Source organism: Genypterus blacodes, unplaced genomic scaffold, assembly GCF_046128005.1.
Source record: "Genypterus blacodes isolate CSIRO-AG114 ecotype Tasmania unplaced genomic scaffold, CSIRO-AGI_Gbla_v1 ptg000156l_1, whole genome shotgun sequence".
In the NCBI taxonomy this organism is placed as follows: domain Eukaryota; kingdom Metazoa; phylum Chordata; class Actinopteri; order Ophidiiformes; family Ophidiidae; genus Genypterus; species Genypterus blacodes.
In genome coordinates this window covers 4,170,509-4,188,142 of record NW_027466957.1, presented here as the reverse complement: position 1 = coordinate 4,188,142, position 17,634 = coordinate 4,170,509, and the positions used below count along the sequence as shown (strand labels likewise).

The window sequence follows — 17,634 nt, the reverse complement described above, 5'->3', positions numbered from 1 at the left end:
CTAGAGCATACAGAATTTCTGCGTGGTCGCACGGCAGAACCCGACTCCCCCTGGGAAAGGCTGACACAAGGCAGCGGCTCTTTGAGGCAGAAGTAAACAGGCCCCGGAGCCGTCAGCGAGCCCACGAGCCCTGTGTGGAGACCAGACTAATACAAGCCCCCCGAGGCAGGAGGGCAACCAACTGCGCCTGGCACGGAGCAAAAACACCTACAGTACCTACTGTATATTTAGTCCTGTTAACACACTCCATGGAATGATGGGAGTCAACTAGGTGCTGAGAGCGCAAACACATCCAATGATGGTATGATGTAGTAACAAAACAAAGGAATATGGTACACTGATATTAATACGATGCAACACAAAAACACGTTCTGCGTGCAAGTAAACTAAAAACAATCGACCAATGTTGTTTATCTGGTTTGAACGAATTTGCCAGCAGCTCTAATGTGAGCGGTTACTCGTTGCGGTGAAGTAATGACATTTGTGAGGTGTGAATCAGACACGTTTTCATCATGCATTTAGTTGACAATGTGTACTAGCGTGGTTAGTAGAGGACAATGGATGTGAACTAAAAGACAGGACAGACAGTCAGTGGACAGATGGACAGACCTGCAGCTCCTCAATACGTCTCTGTAACACATCGAGACTGTTGCTTTTAAACTGATGGAAACCATGAGAGGGAATGGCCTGAGCAAACGTCAGAGCAGGGTGGGATAAAAATAAAAAAAGGGAGGAAACAAACAGAAGGGAGGGAAAAATGGTCAAAATTCTGTAGTAACCATGAAAAGACGTTCAATTTGTTACACAGACCTGACACAGTTTAAGGAAAAAACCATCGGCACCAGACATTCCATGAGGTACAGATACAGAGGGAGTCACGCAGTTACAATCAATCCGTGTTATAGTGGTTGTCCAGGCTCTGAAACGGGGAATTCTCTCACCTGTGGAGGGATTTGTCCTCCGTTTTTCAGCCAGGTGAGCTTCGGGGTCGGTGATCCCGTCGCTCGGCAGTACAACCTCAAGGTGTCGCCCTCGTGGCCTTCCACGTTTGAGGGACTCACTTGAACCTGGGGCTGGGTGCCTAGGCCACTCGGGTTAGACTCTGATGAAAAATTGCATTCAACGTCAAAATTGTACCCGTCGCTCAGGTTGTAAGGTCTCGTCAGTCGTGAGGCAAACACACACACACGGACACACACTCAAAGCATACTTTGGACATATAGGCTGACACGTGCTGTGTGTTCTCCATGTGTGTTTAGGGCCTTGCAGATATACTCTCCCCCATCAGCTGGATCCACTGCTGAGAAGGTCAGCAAACCCCCTCGTATCACCGCTCTAGGGCTCATTCTGTTTCCTGGACCACCTGTGACAAAAGCACAATACAACCTGTAATTACCCCAAATCAGACCTTTCAGAAAACAGAATGGTTCATCCACTGAAAAAAACTCAACTGTGCTGAACATGTTATGCTATGAATGCAGCTCAAATAGTCCAAAAGTTAGATTTGGAGCGCTGCGGGTCTTACCAATCCACTCGATGGCAGGCGTAGGCTTCCCAGTCACGGTGCAGCGAAACTCTGCCCGCTGACCCTGCTGGACATTCAGCACTGAAGGAGTGACCGAGGCCACGGGTTGGGATCCCTCTGCAGCTACAGAGGGGGACAGGACAGTCAGGCAAAGCTCACAATGCTATGTTGGAATAGGTAGGTCGGAGAATATCGCATGATGACGTCTAACAGGTCGGTACGGTGGGAGTTTGGTAGATGAAACCCTGTCAGGTTGAGGAGAGTGATGACCTCGCCCTGTTCCCCAACCACCCACCCTTGGCAGCCTAGGTCCTTGAAGCAGATGAAACAGTGAAGTGGCAAGGCGGCCTCGGCATTGCTTCTGGCCGTGTTGCCGTCGCTGCCAGTTGGCCGTCTGATTGACTTCAATCAAATTGTGTGTGCTCTCAAGGCGACAGAGCAAAAGAAAGGCCTCTTTCAGTAGCAAGGAGAGGTTGAATACATGAGTGCCTGTTCTAGCCTGGTCTGGGATGTGCTCTCTGACCTCTATAATACCAAAACTCCAGGGAGAAGAGACACTGGGCTGACGAGACAATCTGAAGTCTACGAAGAATCATGGGAAAACAAAACCTTCTTCAGTTCTACAGCAGCATCATTGCATATACCGATGTCGCCGTACTTCTGTACTGATAACGGCACGTCTCCCAGCCTGGACACCAGTCTGAAGTAATGAGGTAGCGACGGGATGTATTAAGCACAGTATGATGTTTGAAGCCAAGGTGACAGCTACAAAATTTTGCGGTACAGCATGGGGAAGGTGAAGGGAAAGAAGAAGATGAAGAAGGCGGGATGTCTCCTGTCTCTGAATGTGGAAACAGCATCACCAACAGAATATGGCGAAGCATCGAAGACCTGATGATGCAATGACGGTCTGAATGAATTATAACTCGTAGAGGAAATGTCCATCTTCAAGTGTTAACGTTTTTTGATACACTACATAACTATATGGTAATAGTCTGATCTTTTCCAATGATGGCACACTGGACTCTACATTCATGAGGAGGTTCCCATAAGAATGACCATGCACCTTTCCAGCAGTGATGGACCCCAAAATGAACCCAAAGACGAAGGTGGGAGCCAGTGATAGTCATGTACAATCTATAAGCAATGACATCATATATGAGACTAACAAGAAAGAATTTGAAATAGCCTAGAAACTGAAAGCCGTTGTTACTCTTCTATGTTCTTACTACCAGCGCACACATACACCAGAAGAGACATATGTGTGTAAGAGTTCCCCTGCTTGTATTGCTTGGACGATTGTACATGGACACTACCGGGCCACCAGTATATCCATGCTGCGGAAGATAAGTGCATGCAGAGAGGAAGAATAGGGCCCCAGCAAGGAAACCATGCCCATGCCCACTTACGCTTTCTATGTCCTTCAAACATTTCATAGGCTGTGTAAAACATCTGAGTCTGTGAGGGCTCTGGAGACGAGGGAGGAAGGGAGGGAGGGAAGGAGAGGTAAACTGAAAGGTCAGTTCTCTGGGGGAAAAATCAGATTACCTCCCATTGAGAGCCGATTGACTTGAGAATGTCCCCAAAGATATTTATTACTGTCTCCATCTGAGAACTGCTGCGGTTTTTGTCAATTTGAGTTTCAAAAAGCATCAAACACAATGTTAACATGCTAAAACATCAATAACCAAACACATTAATTCAACAGGCACAATCTAGACATCTCTTTTTCATATTTTATATAGAATTAGTTGCCTTTGTTTTCATTGTTACATGCATTCCCTTCTAAAACTTACCTGATACACACCAAGACAGAATTAATGACTGAGCAACACACAGTGCAGTCAAGTGCTACATATCTGTTGCGAAATAAAACAATGGTCCCAAAATGCTTCTTGTCCTGTGGATTCCAAATCAAGGTGCAGATAGAAAACACACACACACACACACAAACACACAGGACAACAAAAGAAAGATAAGCTACATGTGAGACATGCAGGTTAGTAACCAGAAGCCATTTTAAACATTAACAGTTTTCTTTCAGCTTGTGAGAAACATATAAAGCTGCTTTACAGCTTGTGGTTATGCTGAATTCATATTATCATTCAGATAATATACGTATGTATGCGCCCCCGCTCATAAATTAGCAAATCACTTTGATCTAGTGTCATAATTTTAATCTTTTCACAAAATATCTTCACAGTTAAGATAAATACATAACAATGTGACATGTGTATATTACATTAGTTGTGTTTTACTATAAAAAAAAAAATGGAATGAGGAAAATCTTGACAATAGCACCTTTGGATATATTTGCAAGTTCCATCAAATAACTGTTCAGTCAAAGAAGATGAGCAAAACCGACAACATAACAAAGATTATTTACTTAATGTACCACATGGGAAATAAAATAATCTGAAGTGTGACCTGTGTCCAGTGAGCAGTTCAAAACTCTCAGATATGTATAAAAATAATTTCTTCCCAAAACAATCGAAAAATAAATTGTTTCATAATGTCTAAATAGGCTAAATGTAAACACACATCATGCAAGGTTACTGTATGCACATGGCTTATTCTGTTCAAAATTGTTACATTAGATTTTTCTGTACCATTTCAGGATAACAAACAAGAATGTGCCAAGTAGATTGAGGAAAGAAATGTAAATAAAATGCCTATAATGTACAATTTCAGCGGATTATTGATAATGTAAGGTTAAAAAAAAGGTTAAAAAGCCTTTTTCTTCTGCATTTCAAGTGAGAAAATAAACACATTTAACCATCTAAATAACACAAGTAACAATTATACAAACATGAATGACTGCTGCCAAATTTGGTTTGGACTCTCATACAATGCAATTCCAGTAGTACACAGCACATTCACCCACTGATTGAGCCGACTGCTCGTCTGATAGCACCAGTTTGTTCCTTGACATTCAATAGAATGCTCGATGAAGTAAAACAACAGATTTGAGGCGTTATGGAGCAACACTTTAAAGGGTGGTGGTGGTGGGCTTCTTCCTAGTTCTCATCTCCCGCAGACACACTGAAGTCCTCTTTTGAATGTCAGCTCCAGAGTCACTAAGCGCCCATCATGGCATCCACATTCCTCATCATCCAAACACACCACAGCTCAGGAAGGGAGGAACGCCAGGAGCCCAAAGTAAAAGACAGAGCCCAGATTCTAGCACCCTGCTAGTTAAAGCTCTAACTGCAAACAGATCTACCCCATTGATTAAGGAGCAACCAAACCACCACCGATTAATTCAACCCATTGGAGGAAACAGAATAGAAACAAAATTACAGCAGGAGCCTCAGCTGAGTGTCATTCAAAGGACCATTTACGGGGCCTAATAAGGATGTAATGCAATTTTAAGCGCTGATTAATCAAACACCATCACGCTTTGACCCCACATGTAATCGGAATGATTTGCACCCTTGAGTTTTAGTTTGAACCACACCCACAAGCTGTATCTCTTTATATAAAGTAAATGACAAAGCAGCAATTAGCAACATAAAGGCACACTAAGAAGCAGTGGATTAACAGCATGATAACAACACTTGGTTTGTAATAACACATTACAAAAAACTCTCCATCTTAAGAAGTAATTTTTGTCTTTTGAGACTCAAATTTGTATTATTTTATGTTGGTAAGATTACTTTCTCCTCCAAAACAAATAAAATGTCTGAAAATTTCTTTAGAGTTCTTCATTTGGAGTTGATTTAGTGCAGTTGCTTGCACAGATTTGCTTTGAAGTAGGTATGAGCAATCATAGCTTTCTCTACTTCTTAAAAAAAAAGGAAATAGGAGTTTAAGATTTATATACCAGACAAAAATCACCTGTTAAAATGGAGATTGAGCAATGTAGTATCATAAAGTAGAGGGCGAAAAAGCTGGAAGTTAGAACTGCGAGCCTTTTATGTGTTAAACCAAAGCTTAGCGTTGACAGTGCATGATGAGAAATGCAGTCACACAGAGAAGCATGCACCATTCCAGGTTTGGTAAGGGAGCAAAAGGAGCCAGAGCTGGAAGTGTGGCAGAGTGGATGCATAATGGAATGCGGTGCCTAGGATCACGAACCTGGCACGTAGAGGATGGCAGTGCCCTCATCCATGGCAAACATGTTGGAGCCTGTACAAACGTAGACACCTGCATCCTCTGGCTGAACATTCTGAATTGTCAGGATGCCGTTGAAGTCCATGGCCCGGTTAGGCAGTTTCCCGCTACCCTGCCGGGTCCACACTAAGGTGTAGGCAGGGTACTGTAGAAAGATGAGGACAAATACAGATGCAAATAATGAGCAAGGGAGCAAATGCTGCAAAACCAAACTGTAGCTTTATCCGTGTACAGGTTCCTGCAGACTACTCGCATGCTTCTCTCCTGTCCTGTCCATGCTGTTACATTCATTCATTCTTAAAATCAAACACAACACAATACAGTTTCAATGAAAACAATGAAAGCCAATGAACAGGCTTACCTTGCTCTTTGCAGTACAGATGAAGCTGACAGTAGAACCCACCCTGATGGTCTGAGCTTTAGGCTCTTCCACTGTCACCTCAATGGGTTTGGTGGAGGCAGCTGGTGAAACAGACAGAGACCATTTACTTAAGGATTGGCTCAAAAACATGTTTAAAAGCATATCACAATTTCACAGAAAGAAGATCTGCTGGAATTAGTTAAGAATAGCAGCTAAAAGAAATGAAGTATCAGCATGCCACAAGAAAAGCCATACTTTTTTTATTTTCAGATTTTTTTTTTTTTTTTAACTTAATTCTTTACCCTTTTTGTTTGTCTCCTGCTCACAAAATATGAATTCAATCTATCTGATTGGCCAGCTTGAAAATTATCTGCGTACTCAAATCAATATAAATTTCTCTTGAAAAGCAAATGTAATTAATAATTATTAATAATTATCTATCAAGCAAATGTCCTCTCCCTGGTTTGCCTTGATCCAAAACATAAAAAAATTTGAATGCCAAGAATGCAGTGCAGCCAGAAACAGACGACCTAACCAAAGAATGAGGTCTTGCATAAGCCGCTCCTAAACAAACCCAGATACAGCACATGTGTCGTAAAACCAATAGTATCTATTTAGCGTGCTGCTTTATACGTGTCAGGGAGAGACGAGGGGGAGAGGAAAGGGAAAAACATGTTCTTAAGGCAGAGGGAGTAAAACACACTGGTGACAACGATTTCCGCCCGGCTCCTGTTGGTGCTCTGCTGGTCTCTGCAGGTACAGATGTAGACGCCACCATCGCTTTGCTGGACAGTGCGGAAGTACAGCTCTGCTCCTACGCACACAGATGAGGAAGAAGAAGTCAGATGACAGATAACATGGTATAATATAGGTCATATCTAAAGCTATGGATATAAGTATATGAGACTTATCCCTTGAATGTGGGGGCCATGTGTCTAATCGGTGTGCAGTACCTTGTCTTTGTCGGTCAGCACTGCTGGGGATTGGCCGTCCATCCTCTCTAGACCAGTAGAAATAGTGTGGAGGAGAGCTCGTAACCTGACAGCGGAGAGTGACGGAGCCACCCTGGGACACTAGGACCCTTTCCGGATAAACTTTGACCACCAGAGAGGCTGCAGCTACGAGGGGCAAAGGTTACAACAAGCATATAAAAATACAGTACCAGAACAATAAACAACAATAAAACAAGCTTGAGCAATAAACTGTTTTCACTCAGCAAGCTTGGATTGATGCTAGTTGAACTGCCATCATCATCTAAGATCGTTCAGCTTTTGTTTACTTTGCTGATTTTTTTCATTACGATTGTAATCGTCATGAAATGCTCTGTGGCTGTGAATGAACCACTAAGGTCACGTGTTGTGTTTTCTGCAAGCAATAAACTGAACTGTGCATTCCAGTCATCAGTCTGCGTTTCATTTGCCCGTGCATGGATGCCACGTGGAAGCACGATCAATCAGTCACTGGAGCAGGAGTTAGATCAGGGAAGCCTATCTAAGAGGAAGTGCAAAGTCACAATCAAATACAATTGAGCTGATATGTTTCATGTGCTGTAGCTCCTTCTGTGAATTAACCCTCTGCTCTCTAAAAGTCTACATTTACACACAAAAAGGGGATAGGAGATTAACATATTTCAGTAACACCACTAACTAGGGCCTCAAAATGACAAGTTGTTTATAGTAACCATAGAGTCGAGTCAGGGTAGGATCTCAGGATTTCAGGGCTGTTGTATTGGCCTGTACTACCATGTGCAGGTGCACCTAATAAACTGGTAAGTCTGTGTATATTGCATGTGCTTCTGCAAGGATTTTCTTCCGGGCAAACAGCCAAAGTTTTCTCATATTTGTGCAACACAGGCACGTATGCTTACCATCGTATGGGCGACACTTCACTCTCTCTTGCGGGTTGCCAGAATATCCAGGAGCACATCTGATCATGGGGAAAAAAAAACAGGCATATATGGACGATTGAATCCGATTTAGAGAATGTATGAAACTGACATTATTCCTGAATTCATTTTTTCCCAAAATTGGGTAAATGTGCTTATCTTACCGTTCACAGTACTGGCCAGTGTACCCGGGCTGACAGGCAGTGCACTGATAGCCTCCATTTCCAAGGCTCTCACAGGTAGGAGAGAACCTGTTAAATAATTTACACACATTTTTTGACACAAGTATAAATGTTTTTCGGCTAAAGCCAGAATGTGAAAAAGTTACCAAGTGAATTTGAGCTGTAACTATTTGACAATCTCTCATTTTCCTCCTTTGTTAACTTAATGGAGATTGAACGATTTCAACGTTCCTGAGAAGAAACCAGAAGGCTGAGGTAGATTTCAACAAGCATCATTGTCATTACATAATCATCGAACTAAATCTAGCGTGTGGCGTGGTGAATCTAATTGAAGACTATGCATTAGAGTGAAAGCTTTGGTCTTGCTGTAAACAAGAGTAAGACGGCCTAACACGGATCTGCCTGGAGCTATAAGTGGAAGTGGAATGTGAGGTCTTGGTATCTGTGCCAGTACTCACTGGTTGTCTGGGTCAGTGTGAGGGCAGGCGCAGGGCTGGCAGTCCTCCAGTGTGCCAACAGTGGGGTCGCCGAAGAAGCCAGGGGCGCACTGCTCACAGAGCTCACCCTGAGTGTTGTGCAGGCAGTTCTACCGAGGGGAAACATACACTGCTGAGTAATCTGAACAACTCATCATGCCGTCATTATATACCCTAAATAAGTTATTTTTAATGTTCCATACTGAGCATATGCCTGTCTCAGGATGGCAGGAGTCTGAATGCCCGTTGCATTCACACAGCTCACAGTGACCCAGGTATAAACCTCCTCCAGTGCGAGTGTATCCAGGCCCGCAGTCCTGACGGACACAAAACAGAGGGAATATTTTACTATTGCAGACTGTTAATGATGTCAACACTCAACAACAGAGTTCAAGAGAAAATGAAGACACACCTGGCAGGAGAGTCCCTGGTATCCAGGTGGGCAGCGGCACTCCTCCACCTCAAGGGCCCGTGCCAAGCCGCCGTTTGGTACTGCCACCTCCATACTGATTTCGGAGATGCTGGAGGAGCGCATCTCAGTGGAGTAGGACGCTCGGATCAGGATGTCATCCAAGTCAGCCAGGACCATCATCAGGTGTTCACGCGTGGCAGGCATGCCGTCAGGACGACGCCAGTTTTCCTACAGAGCACAAAAAGTAGGCAATTCAGTGATACTTTGTCGTGCACGCATGCCCGGATCGCTTCAGCTCTGCAGGTCCATTGCTTGCATTGCTTTGTCTCACTCACTTCTCTGAAGACAATCTCAAACGGTTGAGACTCTCTGGGGCCCTGCTGCCTCCTCTGCCACGGCTGACGAGCCACCAAAGTGATGTCATTGCCCTGCATGAGTGACAATAATTGCAGAGAGGTGAGTAAAGGGTAAACACACAGAACAATGGATGAAACCAAAAAGGAATTTGTAAATACTTACAATAATCTGGACATCAGCATCATCCAGTGTTGTTGCTCTTGGACTGGCCACGTAGGAGATGGTGTATTTAAGTTTACCACCGTATGAGCCCACCTAAAAACACGCAAATGTTTATGTACCATGTAGGACGCTTATGAACTAATATGCTTAATGACACAGACAACAATATGACATCTGATATTTTTAATCCTCTTGGTAAATATGCCAAATCAAGTGCTAGTGATGTGATGTAACGGGGCGAAAGTGAGGTACAAAGGTGAGGGGTCGGAGAGGAGGGAGTACGAGGTGGGACAGTGTACTCCTTGGTTTCCAGGGGTTAACCTGAGCCACAGTTGTCACGGTTACCTGATCCCCTGTGAACTGTTCTGGGAGCTGCCAGTAGAGCAGGTCGTCCTGGTGCGAGCTGAAACCTTTGTAGACCAGAGCATACTAAGAGGCAAGGGGGAAGGAGAAGCAAAGAAGAATAAGCCACGGAGAAAGGAGAGAGAGAAAGAGAGAGAGGCTGCAAGCAGGCGAGCATGACGTGCGAGCAAGACATGACTCGTGAGACAAATGTGTGACACACCGCTACACTCCTTTGAGTACGTGTTCTCTGGTACAAACAGTGCAATTAAAGCATCGTCCCTCAGGAAAGAAGTCGCCCTGTGCTTTGTGTGACGACTCCAACTTCCACCGTCAATAATGTGACAATGACAGCTTGGAACGTACCTCGCAAAGAAGCTGTTTTGAAGCCAGCAAACAGCGTAATGACAGACCATTATAAAACCCTATCTTACTCTCAAGTGAACAATTACAGTGTGTTGTGTAACAGCAGTGAGTGGGAGCGATTTGCTTACCAAAGGAAAATACCACCCTGTCAAGCATTGGCATTATGCAAATTATGCATTCCTACAGTTCTTAAAAAAAGTACTTTCCCCTTTTAGACTTTACTTTATAACGCTGCAGCTGTGCAATTCTGTGCTAAACATTAACTGCCATAGCTAAATGGGAGCAATTAGTTGTTAATTAACTTTTAAAGCTACTTTATCAGAGACCAAATGGTAATTTCCTGCCTTATGTGCCAAGGGCGGAGACATGAAGTCAGTGAGTCAATCAGTCACTCAGTCATGCTACAATCTACCTTGTCGCCATCCCCAGAGGCACTGGCAGAAGTCTTGCTCACTTTGTTCTTGCTCTGTCCACCAGAAGCAGAACCAGACCCCAAAGAGAAACACAAGCGAGTCAGCAAGAGGCTAAACATCATCAACCGCTTCAGACGAGATGCAGGGATCTCTCGTAGTCACGCAAACTGGGGGTGTACCTGCAGACGAGGGGCGTGGCCTGGGGAGTAGGCTTGCGGTCTGGTTGGTCTGATTGAAGAGGAGATGCCAGACGGAGGAGAAGGTGGGCTCACGTTACGCAGTGACCACCGAGAGGACGAGGAGGAGGATGAGGAAGTAGGAGAGCTCGGTATCCGAGAGGAGGAAGAGGAGGAGGAGGAGGAGGAGGAGGAGGAAAATCGAGAAGAGGACGGGGGACGGAGGGACCCAGCTCGTCCACGGGAGAAGTTAGAGAGGAAAGCCCACACCTCCCTGTCCAGCTGACTGATATCACCCTAGGGAGGCAGAGAGTGGGGGCACCGGAGATACAGAAGATACAGTGACCATGGGAACAGAGGGGATGATGGAGTCTGGGTTAAGAATTTTGTTCAGACTCAGGATGGAACCATCACATGCCAACTCAGCTCTGTTTGTAATACACACGCATGCATATTCACACACGGTCCTGCTCAGTGACTATCCAGTGCTCCCATAGACCTTTCTGAACTGGGTGGGTTATGTTTCCAGATAATGGTGACAAAAACACAGCACAAATTATTCTCATTAGGCGTGTGAGTGTTGGCACACAGGGGGTTAAACCACACCAGTCATTAGGTTCCAAACAGAAGCATCCTTCCTTAGCTGCTCCTCCTTTAAGTATGAAACTCCCGTGATCACTTTCCTAACCACTGAGCTGGAGGTATTTGGGAGTTTCACATTCAAGCAAAGTTGCAGCACACAATGCCATTAATGATTCAACCATTTGATCCAATTTTGACACACAGTAACAAAATAATTATTTAAAATGCCAGACAACACTGTGCTTTCAACCAGAATCCAATTAGATCTCATGTGTCCAACACACCAAGCATCCATTGATGTACCTGCAGAGATCGTCTCGTGCGAGCAGAGAAAGATTCTTTCTATAAAGAGCGGACAGGTAAACAAACAATCAACAAACAAAGAAATAGTGTTGCAAATAGGCAGAGGCTGCTTGAAAAGAGAAACGCAGAAGGAAGAGAGAGGACCAGTGAGGAAAGATAAAGCAGCAGATAAACGTTGAGAATGGTCTACACAGGTTTCTGGAGGGAGCTCCTCAGCACCATCGTGGCAGCTTATCTTCTGCATTCCTCTGCTGATTTAGCCACCATACCTAACTGTTGGATACTGACCTTGTCTCCCTGGTAGGCCTCAGGTAGCTGCCAGTAGTGAGACTCCTGTCCCAGGTAGTCAAAGTTGCTGAAGGAGAACTGGGTGCCATCGGTGGAGACCTCGACTGTGAAGCCAGTGGTGATGCGGTTGGTGCGTTGGCGGTTCACCAGAGCAAATTCCTGGAAGTTCCCTGGAGAAAAGACTGTGGACACCTGGAGGGACCACAAAGACACATACTGTAGCTTTGAATTCTTTGTTATAGGTAACAATACAATAATTGGTGTTTGGAATATACTAACTCAACACATATTGGTTTGCGGGGGGAGGAAGTTTGTTCAAATCTAAAGATTCCAAGCCTATTCCATCTAACTGAATACATTTGCAAAAGTACCTTCATGAATAAGAATGCTTACTCTGCAAGTAACATACAAACTGCAAACTTTTGCTTGAGGAAATGTCAGGCGGACCAAATGTTGCTCTTGCAGGACGTCATTCAGTAGCTGCGAGCGAGTGCAAGGAAATATTTGCTTTTGTGGGCTGTTTCAACAGAAGATATCAGTCAATCTCGAGGCCAACACCACTGATTGATGCTGCTCACACTGGGTTGGAACATCTCAAGGCTGGTGTGATGAGGGCACTGAATCAATGGAAGAACTCCTCCAAAAGTGGCACCCACCCTTCACCGCCCTAACACCCTCACACACACCCTCAACATGCTTTTTCCCTCAGGGTTGCAGCTGTATAACTCACGTGTCAATATTACGGTTTCGACTTCTACAGCTGCTTAATCGAGTCCAAACGTAAATTTGGTCTGATAGTTTTGCAGTGTTCTTTGGTCGTGGTCAGTCTTACCAGGTCTCTGTAATAAGCGGAGCTGGAGCACTGCTGTGTAACGCCCATACAGAAACAGGACAGGCAGCCATCTTTGTTGTCCGGGCTGAGGTGGAAGGTTCCAGATTTACAGTTAGAGCAAGACGGGCCTTCAACATTCATCTGCAACAAAGAATCAACAGAATGCTACATAAAGCAAACAGTCTAGTTCAACCCCCTAAGCAGTGATATCTATGTGTTATATAACTTATCAGTTAAAGTGTCTACGATCACCTTGCAATGGCACACGCCACCATTGCAGCCTTCGCTTCCTTTTTGGTCACAGCTGTAGCAGTTACCTGAAAGAGGAGAGCAGATATTTGCCATATGTATCTCTAGATTCAAATTGGTAAATTACCATTAACGGATGAATTGGTTCAGGCTTAATTAAGAGGGGAAATCTGTTCAAAAATGGATGTATCAATATCAGGTGATTTAGTTGAAACACTCAGCAGTACCATTGACTTCATTGTTGCCGACAATGCATTTCTGTCCGTGCAGGGGGTTGCCAGTGTATCCTGCAGCACAACTGAAATGAAAATAGACAATTTAGGTCAGTATTTCCAGTCAGATAGGATATGTGATTGAACTCATAGAACAATGAAGCAGGAAGGTGGGAAGTCTGCACAAGTTGATGACACACGTCCTTTACATAGTCTTCTTGACCCACGACAGACCTTCAGTCATTAACAAAGGACCAGTAACCCAGACGAGACACACCCAAAACACACACACACATCTCTACACTAAACTTGCACTTGATATTAATTGAAAAGAAATCAAAGACATGATCTATCCCAGAAATAATCACTAACTGTGGAGATGGATGAAGCGTAGCTGCTGCTAAAATATTCAACATGTCGTAGATGTTGATTCCATCTCTCATATGAGTGTTACACAGCCCTCAACACAGGAACAGAAACACTGACGTTCAGGGGGAAATTTGAAAAAATGTTGAATGCTGAATTGAACAGATGATGAAATGTAGTTTGTAGAACTGACATCGGAACAAAGCAGAGTTGTGAAAAGTTGATATGTTGAGCTGAAGATGATAGATAGGAAAAGAGGAAAGTGGTTTCTGGCAATGTGGCAAAGCAAAAAAGCCAACCCAAGCAAACAACAGTGCTGCCACCCCGAGCTCAGGCCGATCCAGCTGTGGATCCGTGCAGAATGCCCTGAGGACAGCTGCTGTCAGTCTTACCTCACCTGTCCTCTGGCAGGTCCGCAGGTCAACAGCCAACAAACTGATGCAAGAGGACTTCCATGCTACAACTCGCTTTGAGAAATCCCAGTCGATCTCACTTCTCAGACATTGGTTTTCCGACATGCAGTTAGCTTCTGGTAAGTGTTGTGTGTTGACATTGGTCAGATTTGCGTGTGTGTGAGAGTGTGTGGTGGTGAATATCATCATAGGGAGTGGATACAATTACATCGAAATAGTCCAGGGTTTCTTAATGAGGATATACAAATATACATATGATACAAAACAAGATGAAAACATTGAATTACAATATAGGCATGTATAAACTATAATTAATGATTAAGACTTTTATACTATTAGGTGACTAAAGATAGGGTGGAGATTGCCTGGCAGCCTGGGTCTATGTAGCCCAAATAAATCAGTAAATGATTTGTTCCATGCAACACACATGTATGTTGAGTTTTAGCCTTTTTTGCAGGGAGGGCTAAAACCCATTTGAAGGGTTATTCCTGGAAAAATACCATTGTAACAAGTGGACATGAGGGTTTCGAACAAAAAGCTCTTAAACTTATATGAAACACTGAGGTAGTCTGGCTTAAACAGAATTTTCAACACAACTGAACGGAGATACTGCTGCTGTGTCATCTCTTCATAGCAAGAATCTGTGCAATCTTGTTTTGATATTAGTATGTCAATGAAAACTCACAAGGTTAAATATTCCAAATGTCCCTCTCAAATAACAGTCTCATAAAATCAGTACCTTCATAAAATTCCATACATGTGGTTGCCGTTACAGACAACCACAGACAATATAAGCAACAGAGTCTGTAGATAAAAAAACAACAAAAAAACAAACAACAAAAATGAAACAAAATATATTATCCCCTAATCATCGGGAATAATTCTGATAGGAATGGCCAGCTTTCCTAAAATAACGTGAAGAGAACCGTCTTGCGACTCCTTTTGCTTCGCAGACTTGTAATCTCCTCTTAAGAGACTCAGTAGGTCTACAATTCCAGAATTAGGCTTGGTCTTCTTCCTCTGCTGATGTTGTCTAGCGGGTTTCCGTAAACTCTTTGCAGTCGTGTGAGGCTTCTTCCGAGCGGCCGTAACTTTAGCGGGTTTTCTCGTCGTGACTGTAGCCTTTGTGGACCTCACAGTGTTTCCTTGTAAAACTTGACTCTTGCGAGGTGAAGCGATCAACTTGTACGAGTCACGCTGCTTCTTTTCCTCGGGCTGGTTTGGATAAGCCTTCCTCGGCTTGGGCGTTTCCTTTCCTCCTGCCGGCTTTTCTTGCTGAGCCTTCTTTGGAACAGGCGCATCTGATCTTACCTCTGTTGTACGTGCAGAACTTTTCATAGCGGTGTCCTTTTTGTTGGCTTGGTTAGACTGACGATGTGGCTGTACGGTTTTTGAAGCAGTTCGTACAGGCTTCGATCTATGAGACGGTGCTTCCAGCTGAAATTTAGTGATCGTTACATCCTTTTTAACTTGCTGTGGTCTTTTCTGGCTCGGCTGTGACAGATGTTTAGTGGTCACTGAAGGCCTCTTTCCCACTGGCCTCTTTGTTTCAGGCTTCACTGTGTTTTGGGGTTTAGCGGTAGAACTAGTCCTAGGTTTAGTCAAGGTTGTCTTTAACTTGTTTGTTGACTTTGTTGAGACTTGAACGCTAGACGACCTGGTAACGGTTTGGAGCTTTGCCGTGGTTTTCACAAGCTTGTGTATTGTCTGAGCAGTGGCTGCTGGCGGTTTGAGTTTTCTGTCTTTCTGAGTTGCCGTGGTTGGTTTCGTCACAGGGAGCCTTGGTGTAGGTATGCTTTTGGGCGCTGTGGCTCTTCTGATTAGAGGCTTTCTTTTAGTTACAAATTCAACATGGGGCTGCGCTGTTGAGGACAGAGGAAGTGCAAGGGTCGTGGTGAGTTGAGGGAGGAACGTATTTTCCTGTTCTGGCAGTGAGCGGGAGATGTGTCTGGTGCGTTTCATCTTGTTCATCTCCTGGGCCAGGGCTGTGAAGCCATCAATCAGAATCTCCAGCCTTCCCTCAAGTCGGCTCAGACGGGTCTCCATGTCTGTGTGGCTCTTTTCCAGCTCGCCAACTACCTCCTTTTTCTCTGTAGCAGAATGTATGGTAAGGAGAACTTTTAGCTGGGAGTTGAGAAGACTCTGCTGTCGCTCCATAGAACGAAGGCTCTCTTTCATATCAAGCGTATTGCTTTCCAGCATGCTCAGACGCTGGTTGAACGTGTTAAGGTGAAGCCGAAGCAGTTGCTGGAAGCTGGCGTGTCTGTCCTCTGGGCTGGGCGTAAAACGTGGTGGGAGTCTGGATGCTGATCTTTGGGGAGTGACACTGATGGCAGTCACAGTTGCAGTGGTGGAGCGGGTAGTGCGATTATAAACTGCAGTAGACAGGGAATTTCTGGTAAAGATGATGGTTGTTCCTGTGCTCTTGGGGCTCACGGTAGTGATGGGCCACTGGTAGTCAGTGCCATCATCATCATCTTCACCGTCTCCACTGCCATATGGTAATATGAATTTCTCCAAACTGAAATTGAATACTGCGTCAGCTCCACATTTTACAGGCAGGAATCCTTCCATGTGCGTCTCCTGGAAGGGGTCCTCACAACTGTCGGCAGATGGCCTCTCTTTTCTTAATGTCAAAACATCAGAATCAGGTATGATGCAGACAGTAAGGTTCAAACAAGATTTTTTTTATGGAATGTGCTTCTTATACCCAAATCACCTTTACATCTTTGCCTTCGGGGTGCAAAGATTCATTCAGCCAGACAGGTGTCCTCATAAATGCCACTTCTACATTTATGCTGCAGAGACCCAGAACATACAGTAAATGTGTTCTGTGCATTGACCCAGATCAGCCGCACTTTTGAATTTCACTACCAGCAAAGCAAAAAGCGGAAGCAGAAGGCAATCTTGGAGACGGCTTTTGGACATGAGTTAAAGCAGAGGACAGAGGGAAAAAAGCAAAACTAAGGTATATAGACAAACAAAAGAGTTCCTCAGGCCAAATCTCTACTTTGGCAATATCTTTTCCACACACAATAAAAATGAGTGATGACACACTGTAGGTTTAGACTGTGTATTAGTCCCAACAAAGGTCCCTAACCCTATCACAAAGATCCATTTTTGCAGCAGAATTGACGATCCATTTTTGTAAAGCAATAAATCCATTCAACTGAAAAATATCCAACAGCAAAGTTGAAAAAAAGACACAAGGCATAACTTCATGGGTATATTAGAATGGGGGGCACCGATCTGCATCTCCCATCCCTCCACTGACACCGCTGAATCACAACCGGGGTGGAAAACAAACAGAGAGATGCCAACCAAAGACATGCTTTCCCGATCCCTTTTCCTCTGATTGAAACCAACCGGTGCTAATGCCAGCCCCCTGCTCACCTCGCTGCCGACCCGCCGGGTAACCCCAAACACTGAACAATGTCCAGAGGACCTTGAGAGAAAACACGGAGAGGAAAAGGAAGAAAGGAAAAATAAAAAAAAAGGAAGAAAGAAGAGGGGACATACCTCTCGCAGCGGCGGCCGGTGTATCCAGGAGGACATCTGTCACAGGTTGGCAGTCCATCGGATTCCAAATGACAGGACGGGGAGAATCTGAGGAAGGAGT

General features: G+C 44.4%; 1 protein-coding gene across 4 annotated transcripts in view; it reads right to left on the bottom strand.

The window, feature by feature from the left end:
- Positions 1-17,634, bottom strand: part of hspg2 (heparan sulfate proteoglycan 2) — a 74,740-nt gene that overhangs the window by 14,997 nt on the left and 42,109 nt on the right. For 3 of the 4 annotated variants that reach the window (XM_076166586.1, XM_076166588.1, XM_076166587.1), the window contains exons 29-49: positions 17,535-17,621; positions 13,252-13,322; positions 13,028-13,092; positions 12,776-12,916; positions 11,944-12,135; positions 9,474-9,566; positions 9,290-9,382; positions 8,955-9,182; positions 8,746-8,859; positions 8,525-8,652; positions 8,049-8,135; positions 7,867-7,925; positions 6,953-7,117; positions 6,703-6,813; positions 6,000-6,100; positions 5,603-5,783; positions 2,935-2,994; positions 1,526-1,648; positions 1,211-1,363; positions 942-1,102; positions 610-687 (exon numbers count right to left, since the gene is read on the bottom strand). In XM_076166586.1, coding sequence (XP_076022701.1) covers positions 610-687; positions 942-1,102; positions 1,211-1,363; positions 1,526-1,648; positions 2,935-2,994; positions 5,603-5,783; positions 6,000-6,100; positions 6,703-6,813; positions 6,953-7,117; positions 7,867-7,925; positions 8,049-8,135; positions 8,525-8,652; positions 8,746-8,859; positions 8,955-9,182; positions 9,290-9,382; positions 9,474-9,566; positions 11,944-12,135; positions 12,776-12,916; positions 13,028-13,092; positions 13,252-13,322; positions 17,535-17,621 — 2,491 coding nt within the window. The remainder of the gene's footprint in view (positions 1-609; positions 688-941; positions 1,103-1,210; positions 1,364-1,525; positions 1,649-2,934; positions 2,995-5,602; positions 5,784-5,999; positions 6,101-6,702; positions 6,814-6,952; positions 7,118-7,866; positions 7,926-8,048; positions 8,136-8,524; positions 8,653-8,745; positions 8,860-8,954; positions 9,183-9,289; positions 9,383-9,473; positions 9,567-11,943; positions 12,136-12,775; positions 12,917-13,027; positions 13,093-13,251; positions 13,323-17,534; positions 17,622-17,634) is intronic. The other variant, XM_076166589.1, reaches the window with a different exon arrangement.